Consider the following 19,984-nt stretch of genomic DNA (forward strand, 5'->3'; position numbering starts at 1 on the left):
CCTGGGTCCTGCCCAAACCAGCCTGTAACTGCAGCATCCATGAGGTGATGAAAACCCCAAAGGGCTGACATTTGGGTCATGGCTGAGTGTGTCTTGTAAACTGCACCCATCATTTGTTCGTCCAGCCCTCAGGACTTCACAGGGCTGAGATCCCACGGGAGCCAGAGAGCCAGCCGAGCCCCAGGGGAAAGGCACCGACCAGCCTTCTCTTTTGTTGCATCACCTGCCCTTGTCCGTTCTGTCCTTGTGTGCATGTGTGTGTGAGTGTATGTGTGTGCCTGCAGATGTGTGTGTGTGCATGCGTGCCTATATGTGTGTGCACCTGTGGGTGAGTGTGCATGTGTGCCTACAGGTGTGTGCATGCATACCTATATGTGTGTATGTGACCTGCCCATGTGCTCTGTGTGTGCATGCATATAGCTGCATATGTATGTATACGTGTGTGTGTGATGGCTGTTCCATGCTATCTATCACCCGCCACCAACCATGGGTAATTACTTTCCTCAGGTGACCTGTATTGTTTATGTAGGGCCAGGTCAACCCCTACAGCACAGCAGTTAATAAACAACTCGGAGTCAGCTGGTTCACTGAGGTTTCATGGGGCTCCCCAAGAGGTCAGTGGAGGTGGAGACTTCCTGGTCATGGTGACCGGGGCAGGGGTGGCAGCACAGATGGCCAGGCGTGCTGCGAGGCAGAGGGTGGTGTCGCAGGGCTGGGCATTGGGCTGGTGCTGGGACTAAGGGCAAGTGGAGAGTGTCAGGGCGACTCCCAGTCATTACTGTTACTGTGTGGTGGTTGTTGTCAGGGTGACTCCCAGTCCTTACTGTTACTGTTACTGTGTGGTGGTTGTCAGGGCGACTCCCAGTCCTTACTGTTACTGTTACTGTTACTGCGTGGTTGTTGTTGTCGTCAGGGCGACTCCCGGTCCTTACTGTTACTGTTACTGCGTGGTTGTTGTTGTGCAGGTGAGTGGGCTGAGAGACAGCCACGACTTCTGGAGTCAGAGTGGCTATTGAGGACGGACCACACGGAGCTGATGGCAAGCACCTCTCCAGGGAGCAAACGCTGGCTCTGACTTTGTCACTGAACACCTGCCGGGAACTAGGGTCCAGAGCGGGCTGTGCTGGGGGAGTCTGCAGAGCTGTCTGCTCCCCGCGTGCAGCTGCAGCCTGAGTCTCGGAGGGGCCTGATCCCCTGAGTTTCTGCAGCACGGAGGGAGGGCAGGCCTGGGTCAGGGACCCCCAGTCTGGGCTCTCCCAGGCTCCTCTCCCAAGGGACATCTACACTCATGTGTGTGCACATGTGTTGTGCACGCTTGTGCTGAACACGTGAGTGGGTGAAAAGTGGCCCTTGGAGCTAGGAAGTGCCCGGGCCCCCCCTGCAGCGCCCTGCCCCCCCAGTGCCTGCAGCCCACTGACCTGGATCACGACGTCCAGCCCCAGCCGGGGCCGCTCAGCAGCAGCCCCATCGCCAGGCTCACTGGAGGCAGAACTCATCTCAGGAGAACCCGGCGGCTCCTGGGCGGCCCTCCCCTCAGGCTCCCTTCGGGACACCTGGCCCACACCTGCAAGGCCCCTGGCTGCTCTGCCTGGTCCTCCTGAGCTGGGCACTCGGCTGCTTTCACAGGAACACCAGCCAACGAACCCAGGGGCGTTGCTGTGGTAACCGCGACGCTAAAGCTGGTTGTCCTGGAAACAGGAGTGCAGGGCCCGTTGCCATGGGATCTAGAGAACACTGTTGGCAGGAAGCCGTTTCCCTGGAGACCTGGGGACGCCGTGGGGAACAGTCCACCTGAGTGATCACACACAGGGAGGGGCAGGGACGGTTAGACCCACCCTGACACTGGGCGGAGCAGTGCACAGACCACAGCTTCCGGGTCTAGAATCACAACTTCATTTAACTTTTGGGAGAGCATTAGAGAGTGCAATTGGGCATTACAGACGGTAGACTGAGGCCCGCTGCAGGGAGGCCACCTGCCCAGTGCTCAGTGTCCAGTAGGAGGAGCGCTCTGGCCCGATCCATCACGGTCCCTGTTGCTGTCTCATCAGGGACCCTCTGCTGGCATTGTACTGTGCTGCCCCCTCCCTTACAGAGGCCACCTTGGGCTTGGTCATTCTGTTCGTCCTTGAAGCAGGGCCCCTTAGGCAGGCTTGGCTTGGCCTCTACCCTGTGTACAACGCCAGGAGTATCCTTCACAACACCTGGACTCCATCTCCTGGTGGTCCCAGCCACGGTGGACATGGGCACCCTGGGGAGAGGGTGGAGGTGGGGGCTGGGCTGAGACAGAGCTGACCAGCCCCTGCCTGCCAACCTCACTTCTCAGGTCACCAGCTAGCCCTCATGGGTCCAGAACCTGCAGCTGACCCAGAGCCTCCCTGGAAGGGGAGGGACCCGAAACCCACATGAGATGCATCTTGCTTCCTACTGAGGGCCTGTGACTCAGGGCTGTCACCCAGCCTGGCTCCCTGAGCACGAGGTGTCTGGCTTCAAAGGCAGGGCAGTTCCTGGGAAGAGGGAGGGGTACAAAGGAATGTGGAGACTTCTGTCCCCGCCCATCCCTGCCTCCAGGCTGCCCTTGCCCACACTATCTGCTCTGGGATCTGGACCTGGTTCACTGTCTCTGTCCCTGGGTGTCTCTGTCTCCCCAGGTCTCTGCCTGCCTTGGCTGCTGTGTCTCCCACAGACAGCAGTGATGGTATCTGCCCTTTCCTGAGGGTGGTGTGTCCAAGCCTCCTGCTATTATTGTGGAACTGTCAATTTCTGTTTTCAGTGTTGTTAGAGTTTGTTTTATGTATTTTGGAGCCCTGTCATTGGATGTGTAGATGTTTATTACGGTTAAGTCTTCGTGATGGATTGTTCCTTTGATCATTATATAGTGCCCTTCTTTGTCTTTTATGGTGGATTTTGTTTTAAAGCCTGTCTTACCTGAGATTAGTATTGCCACTCTTGCTCTTTTTTGGTAGGTATTTGCTTGATATATTTTTTTCCATCCTTTGATTTTTAATAAACTTACATCTTTGTTTCTAAGGTGTGTCTCTTGTAGACAGCATATTGATGGATCCCGTTTTTTAATCCATTCTGTCACTCTGTGTCTTTTTATGGGTGCATTTAGGCCATTTACATTCAGTGTAATTATTGACAGGTGTGAGTTTATTGTTGTCATTTTGTAGCGCTAAAATTTTCTTTGTTCCTCTTACTCTCCTGTGCTGAGTTCCTTTTGTTTGTGAATTTCTTTTGTTTTTGTAGATTTTGTTTTTATTGAGACTTGTGTTTTCCTTCTTTATTTTGGTGAGTAGGTTTGTTAACTTTCTTGATGGTTACCTTGAAATTTACCCTTATCTTCCTAGGTAAGAGCAAGTCTGTTATTACTTGGTATCATCTTATCTTCCTCTCCATTAGAAAGTTCTATACCTATACATTTATTTCTTCTTTTAATTATTCTGACATTGTTGTCGTTTACAGATTAACCTCTTTGGTTCCCTGTTGCAATTCTTTTGGTTTTGGATAGTCCTTCAGAGTTCATTTCCTAGGTTGATATCTGGCTCCTACAATCTTGTGTCCTAGATTCAGGCTGTGGTCTGATGTTGTTTGTTCTCAGACTGAAGGACTCCCTTTAATAATTCTTGTAAGTTTGGCTTGGTTTTTACATATTCCCTTAATTTCTGTTTATCTGGAAATGTCCTAATTTTACTATCATATTTGAACAAAAGTTTTGCAGGATATATTATTCTTGGCTGGCAATTTTTTTCTTTCAAGGTTTTATGTATGTCATCCTGTTGCCTTCTTGCCTGCATGGTTTCTACCAAATAATTAGAGCTTAGTCTTATTGTTTCTCCTCTGTGTGAGACTTCTTGTTTTTCTCAAGCCACTCGCAAGAATTTTTCTTTGTCTTTTGTTTTAGCGAGTGTGATTATGATATGCTTTGGTGTTTTTCTTTGGGGGAATATCCTATATGGAGTTCGTTGAGCTTCTTGGACGGTCAGCTTTTCATCATTCATGATATTAGGGAAGATTTCTGCCAGCAATTCTTCAATGATCCTCTCTGTGTTTTCCGTTTTCTCTTCCTGTTCTGGAACTCCAGTCACTTGCAAATTTTTGCTTTTGATTGTTTCCGACATAACTCTCAGGGTTTCCTCATCTTTCTTCATTCTTTTTTTCTGATTTTTCCTCAGACAGAGTTGTATCCAAGTGTTTGTCTTCAATGTCACTGATTCTGTCTTCCATCATTTCAAAACTGCTCCTCAGCCCTTCTATGACACTGTCCATTTCTGAAATCTTGTTATCTTTTGGATTTCTAATTATTGTTTTCAAATGATTTCTAGTTGTGAATTTATTTTGGCATTTTGTTCCTGTATTATTTTCCTGAATTCTTCCTTTTTTTTTTCTGTATTTTCCATGAGTTTGCCTATTTTTTCCTCATTTTTGTCTGCTTTTTGCTTCAACTCTTGGATTGCTCTGAATATTAGAGATCTGAATTCCCTATCAGGTAGCTCTAGTGCCTTTTCTTCTACTGGAAAGTCATCTGGTGTTTTATTTTGGATGCCTACTGGAATCATCCTGTCCTATTTTTATGTATGTTCTGGTATTGTCTGCTGCCTTTGGGACATTCAGTAGTTATTTTCTTCATTTCCTGATTGTAGATTTGTTTGTTTCATCCTGCTTTTTTGTTTTATTTGGTTACATCTGAGCAGCCAGGCTGTGCATTCTTTGTTGTTTGCTTGTCTGTAGTCACGGTACTTTTCACCTCCTTGTCTGATGGGCAGGGCCAGTCATTCAGTTGTGGTGCAGCAGGGCAGGTCCAGCTGAAGGGGAGGGTCTGGGGTGGGTTGTTTATGACACGTATTAGGGCCAACAGGGCAGGCCAGGAATCAGTGCTGGGCAGGTTCCAGTAGGCCGTGCCTGTGCTGCTCAGGGGTGTGACGCTCAGTGCACACTGCAGGTAGGCAGGAAAGAGGCGGGAGGTTGTGATGTGTGGAGCTAAGATTGCAATGGGAAAGAGGAAGTAAAGGAGGGAGAAACAGGAGCCAAAAACAAATAAATAAACAAAAAAGAGTGCTAAGGGAACTTCCCTTTGGAGTGGATAGATGAGAAACCGATAAATGGAGACAAGCAGAAAGGAAATTAAAAAAAAGAAAGAAAAATAACTAGATAAAAATTTGGAAAAGAAAAGCCCCCAGGAGTCCCAGAGTTCTACCAGTGGGGCTGCTAGGACTGGGGAAGTGGCTCCCGGGCTGCACAGTATAGCTTGGCTAGAGGGTGTATAGATGTCACACAGTACCAGGTATTCAGGAGACAAGAAAAGAAGATAAGTGTAGAAAAATGAGAACTGAGAAATGGAGGACAGAAAGGGAAAAAGAGAGAGGAAAGAAAAAAAAAAAAGAAATGCCCTCAAGAATCCCACCTACACGGCTGTGCAGATGGGGGGAGGTGTGGCTTCTAAGCGGTGCAGTGCAGCCTGGCTAGAAGGGGCTCCCAAGCTGCAAAAAGAAAAAGAAAAGAGAGGAGGAAAAAAAAAAGCTGCAGGGATCCCACCAGCCTGATGTTGCCGGCCGGGGGAGTGGTTCCCCAGTTGCGCATGGCTTCACAGCCTTACGAGAAGAAGCAAAGATGGCACACAGAGCCAGATGTTCCAGAGAAAGGAGGGGGAGGTGGTAGGAGGCACAGAAGAAACCAAAAGAGACGGAAAGAACCAACACCAGCTCAGGGCCTGGCCAGTGTGGGCAGGGAGAATCCAAGCTGCCTGAGGCCAAAGCAGTTGCCTCCTGGCCAAGAGACTGCGGCTGGTGGGAAGCAGAGGAGGCTGAAGCGGGGAGGAAGGAGGAGGGGCTCGGAAAGCTTGTATTGCTCATTACCGGGTGCTCTGTCTCCTGCTGGGAACTTTGTGACCTGCTTCTTGTACTCCCTGTCTGCTGATCTCGGACATGGGTGGGGCGGACGCTGCACTTCCCATCCGGCTGAGCCACCACAGCCAGCCAGCAAGCTCTGTCTCCTGCTGGGAGTTCTGCAAAGCTGCTTTGCCACGATCCCGGTCTGCCAATCCCCGGCTGGAGTCCAAGAAAGTGGATCTGTGCTGCGTTAGCTGATGGGGCCCTCCGCACATATCTCTCCTCACTCTCCATCCTCTGTCAGTTTCTTATTCCATTCAGTGCTTGGCTGAGTTCTTCATCTCTTCATCTGACACTTCAGGTTCCAGGAATGACATTTGTCTCTGTTTTACTTAGTTTTCTGGTCTTTGCTGTGGAGGGATGACGTGGTGCTTCTGTTTATGGTGCCATGTTGGCTGAAAGTCTCAGTGACTGGATCTGCTTGGCTGACCTGGGTTCATGGCCCCTGTGGGCTGTGCCTGAGGGCATGACCCCTGGCGGTGCTGGAACTGAAGTAGCCGCTGTCACTCTATGGTTGTACCAGATACAGCCCTGTTCTGGACATGGGCTTGGTGGGTGCTGGGCCCTGGGTGCAGCTGTTGTTTCTGTGCCCCTCTGGGGGGCCCAGCCACAGGACAGCAGTGGACACCTGTCATGGGGTGGCCAGATCAGATGGGCCTCTGGGAGGCTCATGTTTGGGGACACCACCAACCCAGCTTCTCTGGGACACCCCCCAGTGGGCCCTTGGCAGGACCACAAGGTGGCTGCCAGCCTTGGTGGGGGATCCAGAGCGTGGGTCAGCCTGAGAGGCTGGGGGAGAGGAATGCACCAAGACCCCACCCCATATTTATCCACTCAGTGGCTGCACGTGAGCCCAGCTTGGGGGGCCCTGGGGGAGGGGTGACTCATGAGGACCTGCCTCCCTATCTGCTCTTGTGGAGTGTTAGGGATAAAACCAGCTCCCCCACCACGCAGGCGACGCCGCACCCTCAGGAGTGACAGGAAGTTTATGTGGTCAACTCAGGTATCTACCTGTGACTAACATCTAAGGTCGGTTCACTTTAGGTAAAGCAGATAATCCTCTGTGGGTCAAAGAATCTAACTTCGCCCAGAGAATTTGGTCCTTGTCATTGGTTCCTGAGAGAGAACCTCTAAAACTGTGGAATCCCCAGTGGCTGAGATGTCTTTGAAACGGTCTCCAGACCATACCTGAGGGTTTAGGCCAATGAGGGGCCTCTTGGTAGAGGGCTGCCCAGGCCAGAAACACCCCCATGTGGCCTCAGCCAACCTCAGGGGAGGGAGCTGATTCAGTCAATTATGACTTATTTCGACCCCAGGTGTGCGGAGTGGAACCGTGCTCCACAGGGTTTCCAATGGCTGATTTTTCAGTAGATTTCCAAGCCTTCCTTCCTAGGGGCCTCTGAGTGAACTCGAACCAGTCGAGCACATTCACAGTTGGTGCCACCCAGGCACTCTGCCTACAGAGGCCCCAGTAAAGGCTCTGGACTCAGACATTCCGTGAGCTTCCTGGTTGGTCCAAAGACATTGATGCTTGCAGGGTGACGCACCCTTTTTGGGACATGGAAGCTCCATGTTGGGGACGCTCCCAGACTTTGCCCTCTGTGTCTCTTCTTTTGTACCCTTTTTGCTATAATAAAGCTGCAATCGTTAAGTATAGTGTTTTCCTGAGTTCTGTGAGTTGTTTGACAAAATTATCAAACCCGAGGCAGTAGTGGGAGCCAGCAGGGCAGAAGTGAGAGGGGCTGGGGACCTCTGAGCTTATGGCGGGCATCCTGAGGGGGTAGAGGGAATTCCCAAATTTTAGCTAGCAGGTTAGAAGTGAAAGTGTTATGGGGACTTGAGCAGACTTGGCAGGTGGCAGCTGGAGGCCTGTGCCCTTCGATGTGTGATTAGGGGAGTGAAGGTGTGGAGCTGTGTGGGGTGCCTGGTTGGGCACACAGGGGAGGGTGTGTAGGGCAGAAGGAGGGGGTGTCAGCAAAGGGGGGCCGTGTGCCCAGGTAGGTGACGTCAGTGGGAGGAGAGAGGAGGGCCAAGGCCTGGCCTGGGGAACTCCAGGGTCATAGGGTGGGCACAGGGCACAGGTGGGGCTGCTCCCAAGGACCACCTCAGATGGACTGGGGGCCACGGGGTCTCCTGGGTGATTCCTAGGAGAGTGGGGCCCAAGAAACCAGGTGTATCAAGTCTGCCTCCCCAGTCCTTACAGACCTAAAGCCCAGGCTCAGAGCCAGGAGTTGAGTTGCCCACCTCGAGCCCATGGCTGAGGGCTGAGACCCCGATGACCTGGGCTGCAGGATTTCTGGCTCCTGCCAAGAGGAGGACCCCAAGAGGAAGACCCCTGCATGTCAGAGCCGGTTGGAGACAGAGGGGCCACAGAGTGTGTGGGGAGGATGGGGCTGGGGACCAAATCTTCTGAGCCTGGGCTGCGGCCTGAGGACAGGAACTTCAGGTCCCAGGAAGGAAGCCAGTCTGGCTGGAGCTAGCATGGACTGCCCAGTGTGGGGTGAGCTCCTCTTCCTGGGAGACATGGGAGGGGAGACCCCACAGGGGGCTTCCAAGCATCATCCTTGTATCCAGTTGTGCACCCCGCAGCTCAGGTCCCACCACGAGTGAGGGCTGATAGGTCCCCTGGAGGGCTGTGGGGTGGGGTCCAGAGGCTGGCACCTGGCATCTTAGCAGCACCTGAGTGGGGGCCACCTGTTCTTTGTTTGCAGGGTCCAGTGGCTGAGAACTGGATGGCAGGATCAAGGGCCACAGGGGTGGCACCTGCCCCCTGCTTGTTGGGATTTGTGAAACCCTGAGCTGGTAGACAGGAGGGTGGGCACAGTGCCCAGCACAGGTGCTGGGGGGAGGGGAGCTCTTCAGCTGGTGATGCAGCGCCACAGAGACCAGCTCCACCCAGGACAGAGGCCCAGCTCCAGGCCCAGGTGCGTGCCACGCCCAGAAGGCCCAAGGCTCGGGGGTGGCAACAATGAGGGCCCCAGCCAGGAGGGCTAGATGCCCGGAGGCCCTGCTCGCATGGTGGGGGGAGGCAGGGTCCACCCCTACCGCTTCTGCACCGAGAGTGGAGCTCCAGCCTTTGCACCAGGCAGAAGCGATGGAGGCGGAAACTGTCTAGGTTGTTCAGCTTTGTTCTGCCCATGCAGCCCCAGCCTGGCTCACTGCCTCTCAAACTGCTTGGAGAGTGGCCGCGGGAGGGAGAGGAGGTGGGGAAGGTGGCTCCTACACTGCAGACGCCGGGAAGCCGCAGGCCTCCCTCACCTTCCTCGTCTGAGAAACAGGCATGTACTGCGTGTCCCCTCCAACTTCGGCGGGGTGGCGAGGCCCTGGCTTCCGCAGAGACCTGCTCCTGGGGAAGGACGAGGAGGAACCCTCAGAAAACCGTCACCCGCTCCCAGAGGCAGCGGAGGAGGCCGGCCTGGGAGGGGGCGCCCTGAGCGGCTTTTGGGAGAGGGGACAGGAGGGTGGGGCGGTGCCTCGGCCCTGAGAGGAGGGTGGAGCCTGGCCGAGGCCCCAGTGACATTCCTGATTGCTGGTGACTGACTCACCCACTTGAAAGGCCTCTGCTGGGCTCAGCTATTTAGCCTGCCCGCCCGCTCCCAACACTGGGGATCGCCGCCCGCCTGCAGTCCCGCTCCCACGGCCGGGTGCTCCGCCGCCCGTCCGCACCAGCACCTGGGATCGCCACCCACCTGCAGTCCCGCTCCCACGGCCGGGTGCTCCGCCGCCCGTCCGCACCAGCACCTGGGATCGCAGCCCACCTGCAGTCCTGCCCGCACTGGCTGGTGCTCCGCCGCCCGCCGGCATGGCGGTGCAGGTGCCCCTGTGGCACCATTACCTGCAGGCGGTCCGGTCGCGCGCGGCGCCCCGGGCCCAGGACTTCCAGCGAGCGGAGGATGTGCTGCTCACCGTGCTGGAGCGCGTGCACGCCCTGGACCCCCGCTTCCTGGTCGACTACTCCCGCGACCTGGGGGCCTTCCAGTTCGCGCTGCGCTCCTCCGAAGAGCCCCTGGACCTGGAGGTGCCCCTGGGGCTGGATGCCGAGGACCTCCTGATCGAGGAGTCGGGCGCCGCCGAGCCTGCGGGCGGCCCTGCATGCTGCCGCCTGGGGGTCCCTACAGAAGGCGCGGGCTTGGAGCCCTGGACGGCAAACGATGTCTTCAGCGCCTCCTCGGAGAGCAGCGCCCGGTGCCGCGGCCACATCGTGCCGGGCAAGGTCCTGTGCGTCCTCAGGGACCTCCTGGTGGCCGCCATCGTGCACTGCAAACACCACAGTCTCATCGCTCCAGGTAGGGGGACTGGCCCTCTGCACGTGGTGTCTGCGTACATGCGTGAGAGCACCGGGCATGCATAAGTCTGTGTACACATGTGTGTGATTGCTGTGTAGGTATGCCCATGTGTGACTGCTCAGGATGCGAGTCTGGGTGCAGGTGTGTGAGTACACACACGTGTGATCACTGTGCATGTGTGTGCACGGTGGGGCTGCTCAGGGGTGTGTCTGGTGCACACGAGTGAGTACACACACATGTGATCACTGTGCGTGTGTGTGCAAGGGTGGGGCTGCTCAGGGGGCATGGCTGGCGCACATGAGTACACACACGTGTGATCTCTGCATGTGTGCAGGGGTGGGGCTACTCAGGGGTCATCTGGTGCACATCAGTGAGTACACACCTGTGATCTCTATGTGTGTGTGCAAGGGTGGGACTGCTCAGGGGGAGTGTTTGGTGCACATGAGTGAGTACACACACATGTGATCATTGTGCATGTGTGTACAGGAGTGGGACTGCTCAGGGGTGCTCATGAGCTGGAAGATGTCCTGAATCTTTCTAGCCTCATACGCTTCTAACACAGATTATGACTTTCGTGTTATCTCATTTTCACAAAGTGATTTTTATAACAAAAATCTAATGGATGCTACTTTTTAAATAGCAAGAAACTTCGTGACCAGGGTACTGATTTCCAATTGGCTTGTTTGATGGGGATCCCTGCTATGGCTCTGGGCAGGTGGGTGTGTAACCAGTCACAGCCCATTGGTACGGTCCTTGCAGCCGACCCCACTGTGATATCTGGTCACTTTGCAAAAGGTTGGGAGGAGCAGGTGTGTGCACGTGTGTGTGAGCATGTTCACGTGTGTGTAAGTGTGAGCCTGTGTGTATGTGCAAGAGTGTGTGTATGTGCAAGCGTGAGTGTGTGCATGCATGTAAGCATGTGTATGCATGTGTGTGCATATGTGTACATGTGTAGGACCATGTGTATGCATGTGTGTGTGAACATGTCTGTTTCTGTTGATGGCCACATTGCTAATTTGTGTCTTGGGGCCCTGTGGGCCTGAGACTGCACGCTTTCAGCTGAGCTGAGGGGAGAGCTGGCCTTGACCCCTCCCACCATGCCATGCTGATGTGACTGAGGCGGTGGGGCGTATCCTGGGGTGGCAGGGCTCCAGCAGGGCAGGAGCAGGGGTCTCCCTTCCAGCAGAGGCTGCCTGTTCAGGGCCAGCACAGCAGTGACCCTGGGTGGTGAACGGGGCTAAGGTGGTGGGTTGTTCCGACAAGACCTGGGACCCATCCTGCTTCCCTGAGATGGGGACAGGCACTTACTCCCACGGGCTTGTTGCCTAGAGTCCCCAGGCATCTGCCCTGGTGTTGGCTCATATGAGGTGCCCAGTCTGTGAGGCTGGGGATGGAGACGCTAGGCACCCACCAGGGTGTGCCCTGTTCAGGGTTCCCAGCCTTGGTGCCTGGCCCACCAGGTGGAACACAGTTGGGGGCTCAGCCACCAAGGCCACAGGACCATTGTCTCCTCCTGGGCACTTCCTGGGGGTGTGTCAGGCACAGCACATGGAGGACATGGCTGGGATGTGGAGGGAGGTTGAGAAGACCCCCTGACTTCTGGACTGAGTTTCAGCACCAGGAAGTCCTGGGCCCAGGGTGCTACCCATGGCAGGGACACCTGCACGGCCATGGGAAAAGCCCCCCCGAAGACCAGCCCTGTGACCAGAGCAGGTGCCCACTTTTCTCGGAGGATGGTGAGCAGCCCCCAAGGGTGGCGAGGCCTGTCATTAGGTGTCTGGCACCCACTCCCCATCCTCCCCTCCTCAGCATCCCATCTGGTCATCCTCTGAGCATGTAATTACTGTGCACGAGTTGGCAGGACCTTGTCTGTGGTCTGAACTACCGTGGCCCTTCCCACCTGGCCCTGTCCCCAGCGGGCCCACCACCCTAGCCACAGACAGGCCCACAGTTGGGGTGAGCATGGGGTACTGTTTGAACTGCCAGCTCCCCTCACCACCCCAGCTCTCTTCTGGGCTGAGAGATACACTCACCAGCCCAAAACCCTGCTGGGTATGTGGGAATTGCAGACATTGTTCTGGGATGCTCAGCTGAGAGGGATACAGAAGCTAGGAGACCAGGGCACAGGCTGCCTCTGCCCAGGAGCTGTGAGGTGGGGGCTGTGAGGTGGGGGCTGTGAGGTGAGGGGCTGTGTGATGGGAGGTTGCGGTGGGCATGGGCACAGTGGGCACAGCTGGCTGCTTCCCAAGCTGCCGCTCATAGATAGAACGCAACTAAAGGGCTGAGAGAGGAAATTGGCTTGGTGTGACAGGAGCCTCCAATGTCTGGAAGGAGGCCCCTCCTTTTCCACCAAGGCGAAGCTGAGGGGCTATTATACCCCCTCAGGCCTTCCTGGGCACAGGCTGCCCCTGGGAGGCCTGACCTCCGCCACCTTGGTCAGTGGCCAGCGGCCAGGGCAGTGCTCTGGGAGGGGCCGCAGGGCGCTGTCAGCGTCTGGGGGCACACGGGCCTTGTCCTTTAACGGGGGCTGCCATGACCTCATCTGTGGGAGGGGCAGAGTGCTCTGCCGCTGGGGGTCCTGCCTGGCCCGCCCTCCCCAGTGGCCCTTTCCTGGGTGGCCCTTCCTATGACCACCACTGAGGTGGATCACGTCAGGAAAGAGGGGCTGGTTGTTCAGTGAGAGTGGCCAAGGCTGCTGGCAGCCCACCAGCTCAGGGCCTTAAAGGCCACCTGTTCGCTAGGGCTTCAGTTGCTCCCAGCTCCTGGTTTGGGGGTAAGCAGGCTGGGCCGGGGGATGCTGGCTGTACCCCCAGACTGAGGGGCTCCCAGCCACTGTCTGGCACTGCATGGGGAAGTGGTGTCCCACCTCCAGGGGCCATAGGTCAGGACCTCTGGGGGAACCCTTGGGAAGTGTCCCATCCCTGGGGCAGGAGAGCTCCCCACACCTTGGGCTGCACAGGTTGAGAAGGGACATTCCTGATGAGGCAGCATAAGCTCAAATGTGAGCAAATTCAAGCTGGTCTCTGACCCTGAGGGGCCTGGGGGGCAAGAGTAATATGCAGGGGCTGCCGTGGAATCTCCACATGTGTGTGGAGGCCTGGATCGGGGGTCAGCCCTGCCTGCCCCCTGGGAGCCCACGTCCAGCCCATCTCAGGTGGAGAAGACAGGGCCACATTAGGTGAAGGGATGCCCGGAGGCCAAAGGGACGGGTCACAGGTGCCGATGTGGGGCCCCACAGGGTGAGCTCCGTCCACTTACTCCACCTCTACAAAGTCCCTCATCTGACCTCAGGGGCCACAGCTGCTGCCCTGAAGGGCCCACTCCTATTTTTTTGGGCTCCCTCCAAAGGAGAAAAATGTAACCAAACCAGAAGGGGTGTTCCCACTTGGTCTCCATCAGGAACCAAGGCACTTAATCGTAATTGCGTAAGTGCCTTTCAAAGAGTCCCTGGGAAGGCGGCTCGAGGGCCCCAGGGTGGCTCTGGGCCACCTTATCCAGTCAGAGGGCAGTGCTGGTGCCAGACGGGCTGAGGGAGCCCAGAAAGCAGCCACCTCCTCTCGGGGGGGCGGGGGAGTCGGGCAGCCTGAGAGGGGAGCCAGTGCTGACGGGAGAGGGCTGAAGTGCAGCCAGGCAGCGGGGTGGTACTGGCAGGGGTGGGAGGCATGTCTGGGGGTGGTATCACTAGGTTCGGATGGAGTGGGCTTGGGCAGTGGGGGAAGAGGGGCAGAGGCCTGGGAGGGGGCTGCTGTGTGTTCTGCTGGGGAGGCCGAGCTTCCCCTTGAGCAGGGGAAGCCACAGAGTGTTGAGACAGGGAGTGAGTGACACCATCAGATTTCCCAGACTGCCACCTGAGGCGGGACCATCGGGGCGTGGGGCACCGTGGCAGCTAGGGCACAAGTGGCCCTAAGAACCACCTCCACGCTTGAGGCAGGTGGGGGCCTTGCCAGCCTCCTGGCCCCAGCCAGGGATGGACGATGCAGGTTTCTAGGGCAGGAGGGTGCAGGTGTCCAGGGTGGGAGGGTACAGATTTCCAGGGAGGGAGGGTGCAGGTGTCCAGGAATGGGGGGCGCAGATCTCCAAGGAGAGAGGGTACAGGTGTCCAGGGATAGGGGTGCAGGTGTCCAGGGATGGGAGGGTACAGATGTCCAGGGTAGGAGGGTGCAGGTGTCTAGGGAGGGATGGAGGAGGTGAGAGGTGAGATGCAGCTGCCTGAAAAGGTAGGGGTCTAGGTGGCAGGGCAGAGAGGACTGCAGGTAAGTCATGTTGAGAGTGGGTGGCCCGGTGGGACAGGGTCAGGTGTGGGTTGCACAGAGGGCCAGTGGTCTGGCTCAGTGCTGGCCTCTATGCAGGCTCGCTGAATGCCTCCAGCCTTCAGGAGGAGGAGCTCCATCTGTCCCTGCTGGTGTCCAGCGGCTGGAGGACCATCCGCTTCAACGTGGTGCCTGTGGTGAGAAGGAGGTGCAGGGTACCTGCCCCAGAGAGGACCCTACTGGTGACCCGCTTCCCCACAGGCAGCCTGGAGAGAATCCTGGACCAGGGGGTGGACCTCGTGCCAGCCAGCACCCAACACTGGAGGTAGGACAAACCTCCCCATCTGCAGGTCCTGTGGGTGGGCACCGCTGCTCCTGGGAATTCTCCAGTCTGCCTCTGCCCCCTGGGGCACCTGTATCACGCAAGAGGTTGTTGGAGTCTTGAGGAGACACCTCAAAACACCCGGCATCACTTCTCTCTGAGTACAGGGCACTGTCTCCGGGCCACAGGGAACCTGTGATGGGGGGTGTGTTAGGTCACAGCTCACAGAACTGGGAGGGCCTCCCCCAGCCCACTCCCTCCCTCTCAGGTGGAAAAGCAGCTGAGGAGGCAGGGGACAGTGGTCACAGATTCCATGTGGCAGAGGGGTCTCCACTGGGAGATGCATGAAGTCAAGGAGACTAAACAGCTCTGGGCTTTTTTGAAATCTTCCACCTGGGCCACGCTTTAGAGATCACAGTGTCTTCCTTCCCCACGAGGGTTCCTCCTCCTGAGGTGTCTAGGGAGGGAAGCCCCTTCATCTACCTGGCCCTGGGGTTCTAGCAGCCCCTCCTCCGTGCCCAGGAGGCCTGAGGGCTCTGTGAGGACCCCCATCTGCAGGGCAATGGGGGGAGGACCCCAAGTCAGAGTCTGTGAGAAAGGAAGGGGGAGAGAGGGAGGGAGGGCGGGAAAGGGAAGTGCCCACCTTCCTGTCTGCACCAACAGGGGCTGGGCTGGCCTGGGGCACCCTAAGTCCCTCATGTCTTGGGGCTGGCAGTCTATGTAACAGCTGAACTTTCACCCTTAAAAGTTCATGGAGGGCCATTTAGAAAACTGAGAGAGGACTGGGTTGGGTCAAACAGGGGAGGCCATGTCACTACAGGGGCCACCGTCGGACCTGGGCGGTCCCACAGGGCTTGGGCCTTCCTGATGTTGGGGGCCAGCAAAGCCTGGGGGCTTCCCTCAAGTGGTGACCTGTGGGGCATGGGTGACTCCTGGTGCCAAGGGGTCTCCAGCACTTCTGGTTTCAGGGTCTCCACTGACTACCTGCTGACGAGGCTGCTGGGTGCACTGGGCTCCCTCCCCGGCCACCGCCTGGACAGCATCTCCATCCTGGATCGGGTCAACCACGAGAGCTGGCGGGACAATGGCCGGAGTGCTGGCCTGGCCTTCAGCCACATGAAGGTGAGTGTGCATGGGACTCGCCTGGCCCCTCTGTCCTGCTGGTGCTCCCTGTGAGCCAGGGGTCAGAGGCAGAGGCCTATCTGGGGGGCTGCCCTGGGAGTGCTTTAGGTGGGGCACCAAAGAGCAGTTTCTATTGGCCAGCACATTTTCCATCACAGCTGTGAGAGATCATTCAGCAATTTAACACTAGTTGCCTGAGGCACTGTTTTCTGTCATCACTAAGACCCTGATCAGAGCCAGGAGCCCACATTGTCCCTCCCCTTTAAGCTCTGGAGCCAGCTCCGTGTGGGGCCTGCCTGGGTGGGAGGAAAGGAGGCCACGGCCAGTGAGGGGCACTGGGCAAGGGTGTGGCCGCAGCGTGCCGGCAGCAAGGCCTGTACTTGCTGTCCCTCACCAGGACCACCGAGGGCTTCAGTTCTGAGTCCTCTTGTTCAGTTGGGCTGAGCCGGTGTCTGCCCAGCTCCTCAGCCCTGAGAAGGGTTCTTCTCTCAAGTGGAACCAGCCCCTGAGGATGTAGGGAGAGCCTTGTCACCTCTCAGGGACCCCCGTTGTCATGAGGGAAAACTTCCCCTTCTCCGTGGCTTACTGAGCTGCTGTGACCCGAGGGGAAGCCGAGTCCTGGTAGGGTTCTGTGAATTGTCAAGTGCTGAGAGAAGCCAGGGAGGGGCCCCAGGCTGGGGGTTTTGATCCAGCCCTGGGCAGAGCCTAGGCCCAACTGCCCCTCTCCACCTACCCCTGTCCTGCAAGGAGGTGAAGGGAAGCAAGGGGGCTGTGGAGTCTCAGGGCTCTGTCAGTTCCTCCTCCCCAAGTGGGCACCATTGCAGAGCCCCATGGTAGGAGGAGAGGGACGGCCCCCCATCTGGCTCCAGGTGCAGGGAGAGGTGGCCAGACCTGGCCTCTGGAAACAGTGCTGTGTGCATCCCCGATATAGCCTGGGACTCCTCCATACCCTCTTGGGGTCTCTATTCCCATCCCTGAGGTAAGGGCTGGCTTCCAGCAGTCTATGGGTCTCCCCTACTGTGGCTCCGGAGCCCCAGACTGAGCTGAGGGGTGATGGGATCGGCAGAAGGAGAGGGTAAGGACACAGAAAGGTGCATCCTGTGACAGGAGGGGCTCCAGTTTGGGGCTTGGGGGACAGGAGAAGCCCCAGGTTGCAGGCTCTGGGGACAGGAGGGGCCCAGGCTGGGGGCTCAGGCAGGAGGGAGGAGGGTGTCTGGGGCAGCCAGGGAAGTCTGTTCTTGCTGCTCTCAGAGGTTTATCTGGGCTCAGGAGTCATAGGCACACTGACGGGGCTGGGATGATGCCACCAGACGGGCCCTTTGGATGGGGGTGCGGGGGTGTGTAGGAGTTCACTGGGAGGGTGCATGAGGGAAAGGCTCAGGAGCATGGGCAGGTGGGAGCATCAGAAGCTCCTGAGAGAGGTCCTGGGTGACTGGCACGGGATGTCTTGGAGCGTGAGGAGAGGAGGTTAGGCTGGGGGACTGCAGTCAGAGTGGGCTTAGACTCAGGCTGCAGTGCTCCAGGAGAGCTGGGGAGGCAGACAGGTGGATCAGTGCTGCAGGTGGGGGTGTCAGAGCCTCAGGGCCACCACCATGGCCAGGGCAGGGGACAGCAGGTGGGGAGGGGTCTGGACAAAGACCAAAGACGGGGGCAGAGGGAGGAGGGGAGGGACAGGGGAAGAGGTACTGACGGGGGTGTCCAAGGTGGGGTGCAGGCAGGTGGAAGCAGGGTACAGGTAGGTGGGCTTGGCTGACTTGCCACCACCCCTGCATCCCCCTCCAGATGGTGCTGCTGTGGGCCTCAGTGCTCTTCCCAGCACCCGAGGATTGGGCTGACCTGGAGGGCGCCGTGTACCGCCTGCTGGTGGTGCTGCTCTGCTGCCTGGCCACCAGGAACCTGCCACACTTTCTGTGGCCGGGGCAGAACCTGCTGCTGGCCAGTGGCCTGGACCTCGGCACCCTGTACCAGCATGTGGAGCACTTCGCCAGCCAGCCCGAGGCATCCCTGCGCATCCATGTCACGCACCTGGGCTGCAGCCCACCGCCACGCATTGACAACAGCGTCAAGGCCCTGCTGCAGCTGCCCGCCAGTGACCCAGCCTACTGGACCACCGCCTACTTCGACATCCTTCTGGACAAGGTGGGTACAGCTGGCTGGAGGGGCCATGTGAGATCAGGACCACCCACAGTGGGCACAGAGCCCTGGTTCAGCACCCTGGCCACCCCTAGGTCAGGACCCTCCCAGGTCAGGAGCCAGGTCAGGAACCCTCAGGGCAGGAACCAGGTCAGGAGCCCCAAGGTCAGGATCCAAGTCAGGACTCCCCTGGTCAGAAGCTAGGGCAGGCCCTCCCAGGTCAGGAGTCAGGTCAGGCCCTCCCAGGTCAGGAACCAGGTCAGGACCCCCAGGTCAGGAGCCAGGCCAGGCCTCCTCCAGACAGCGAGAGTATCTACTGGGGGAGAGGGTGATGTCGGGGGTCAGATGGATCATGGGGTACCCCCTTACCAGTGACCTTGTGGCCCCATGGCCACTTTCTGGGAGCCAGGGTGGCATATCTGAGCTGGTCCCTGCTCCCCACCAGAATCACCACCAAACCCACACTCAGGGAAGGCTCAGAGACCCGCATGCTGACCCCAGGGACTCCACTCTGCGGGGAGGGATCAGCCTTCCCTGCCCCTCATGGGGACAGTTTCCCGCCCCTCCCTGTGACTCAGTTCCCTCCTTCCCCCGTGCCTCTTATGACCGGGCATTTAGGGGTGCCTGGCCTCTCTTGCTGCTCTGGCCGCTGTCCCTCCTGTCTCTATCCCCATGGTGTCCAGTCCCACTCTGTCTCCAAGGGTTAACCCCTCAAAGCAAATGCCTCTCTGTGGCTTTGTCCTATGTTTCCGGGTTAGCCTCCCTTGCTCTAGTGCAGCAGGGCCCCAGTGGTAACCCTGTCTTAGCCATACTTCCCACCTGATGGGTGCTTATAGCCTCCTGGGGTCACCCCAAAGTCTGCAGACCAGAGAAGGGAAGGACCGGCTCTGGGCTCTCAGCAGACCTCAGTATTTTTGGGGAGATGGCAGCAGGAAGGGTGAGGAAACAAAAAGGGTGAGGGGAGGCGGGAGGGGTGGGCTCTCAGCAGACCTGGGTGTGCATGGGGGGAGGGGTGGTACACAATCAGTCTTCAGCAAGCCCTAGTGAGGACTCCTCTGTGTCACACACACACAGGGACCCTGAGCACTAGGAGGGCTCCTGGAGGAGAGGATGCTGGGCCAGTTGGGGCCCACTTATGGGGAGAATGGTCCAGGCAGAGACCCAAAGGAGGAGGCCCAGTGGCCAGGTGTGGGCAAGTTGTCCTGCACTATGTAAGGGGTCACTGTGGCGTCCAGGGCCTGTGATGAGTGATGGGCTCTCAGATGTCTCTGGTCCTTCTTCCCCACCCCGCCGCAGTTCCAGGTCTTCAACATCCAGGATAAGGACCGGATCGCAGCCATGCAGGGCATTTTCCGGAAGACCAAGACTCTGGGCAGCGAAGAGAGCTGAGCGGGACGCCCCATGCCTCCCTATACCGCCCACAGGAGGCTGCGGGACGTATGATGAAGGGCAGGTGGCTTCACCTCGAGACAAGTGGTGGGTGGTGGAGAGACTTGATCCCAGGGACCACCCTCAGACTGTCCAGGGTGTGGCCTCATGGCAACCTGAAGGTGCTGGGCAGGTGGGCTCTCCTGGAACTGCTGCCTTGTCCTCCGGGGTGAAGGTCTGGGATGACGGTGCTGTGGGGTTTGTGTGACACTGTGTTGATCCCAGTGGCGATGTCGAGACTCTGAAAACCAAGTATCTTCATGGACCTGGAGCTCAGGGGTTTGTCCCTGCCTATACCACATGGTTCCTTCTAGAGATGAAATAGTATATATATGCTAGAATAAACTAATGCACTGAATATATACAGCCGAGGTGGCACTCACTTTGTGTAAGTATTTTCCCCTAGAAAAAATAGAAGTAGAAAAGGCTGTGTGTAGACAATTTGAAATCTACCTTGTCCTCCCTAGGAGCCCGTGTGGCGCTGTGGTTAAGAGCTCAGCTGCTAACCAAAAGGACTGCAGTCTGAGTCTACCAGCCGCTCCTTGGGAACCCTATGGG

General features: G+C 57.4%; 1 protein-coding gene across 1 annotated transcript; it reads left to right on the plus strand.

Annotated features, from left to right (window-relative positions):
* Positions 1 to 9,165: 9,165 nt before the first annotated feature.
* Positions 9,166 to 19,821, plus strand: MAB21L4 (mab-21 like 4). Its single transcript, XM_003421166.4, has 6 exons — positions 9,166 to 9,346; positions 9,512 to 10,171; positions 14,521 to 14,746; positions 15,712 to 15,865; positions 17,648 to 18,004; positions 19,295 to 19,821. Exons 1-6 carry the CDS (start codon positions 9,166 to 9,168, stop codon positions 19,385 to 19,387), a joined length of 1,671 nt encoding a protein of 556 aa, XP_003421214.3. The 3' UTR covers positions 19,388 to 19,821.
* The last annotated feature ends 163 nt before the right edge of the window (positions 19,822 to 19,984 follow it).

The sequence above is a fragment of the Loxodonta africana genome, chromosome 6 (assembly GCF_030014295.1).
Source record: "Loxodonta africana isolate mLoxAfr1 chromosome 6, mLoxAfr1.hap2, whole genome shotgun sequence".
NCBI classification, from domain to species: domain Eukaryota; kingdom Metazoa; phylum Chordata; class Mammalia; order Proboscidea; family Elephantidae; genus Loxodonta; species Loxodonta africana.

What these genes read in the sequence shown, in the direction of transcription:
- MAB21L4 (XM_003421166.4), top strand. Translation starts at nt 9,166, where the DNA reads ATGTACTGCGTGTCCCCTCCAACTTCGGCGGGGTGGCGAGGCCCTGGC. An exon ending in CCACAGTCTCATCGCTCCAG is followed by an intron (nt 10,172 to 14,520) that starts GTAGGGGGACTG and finishes GCCTCTATGCAG; the next exon opens with GCTCGCTGAATGCCTCCAGC. An exon ending in TGGCCTTCAGCCACATGAAG is followed by an intron (nt 15,866 to 17,647) that starts GTGAGTGTGCAT and finishes ATCCCCCTCCAG; the next exon opens with ATGGTGCTGCTGTGGGCCTC.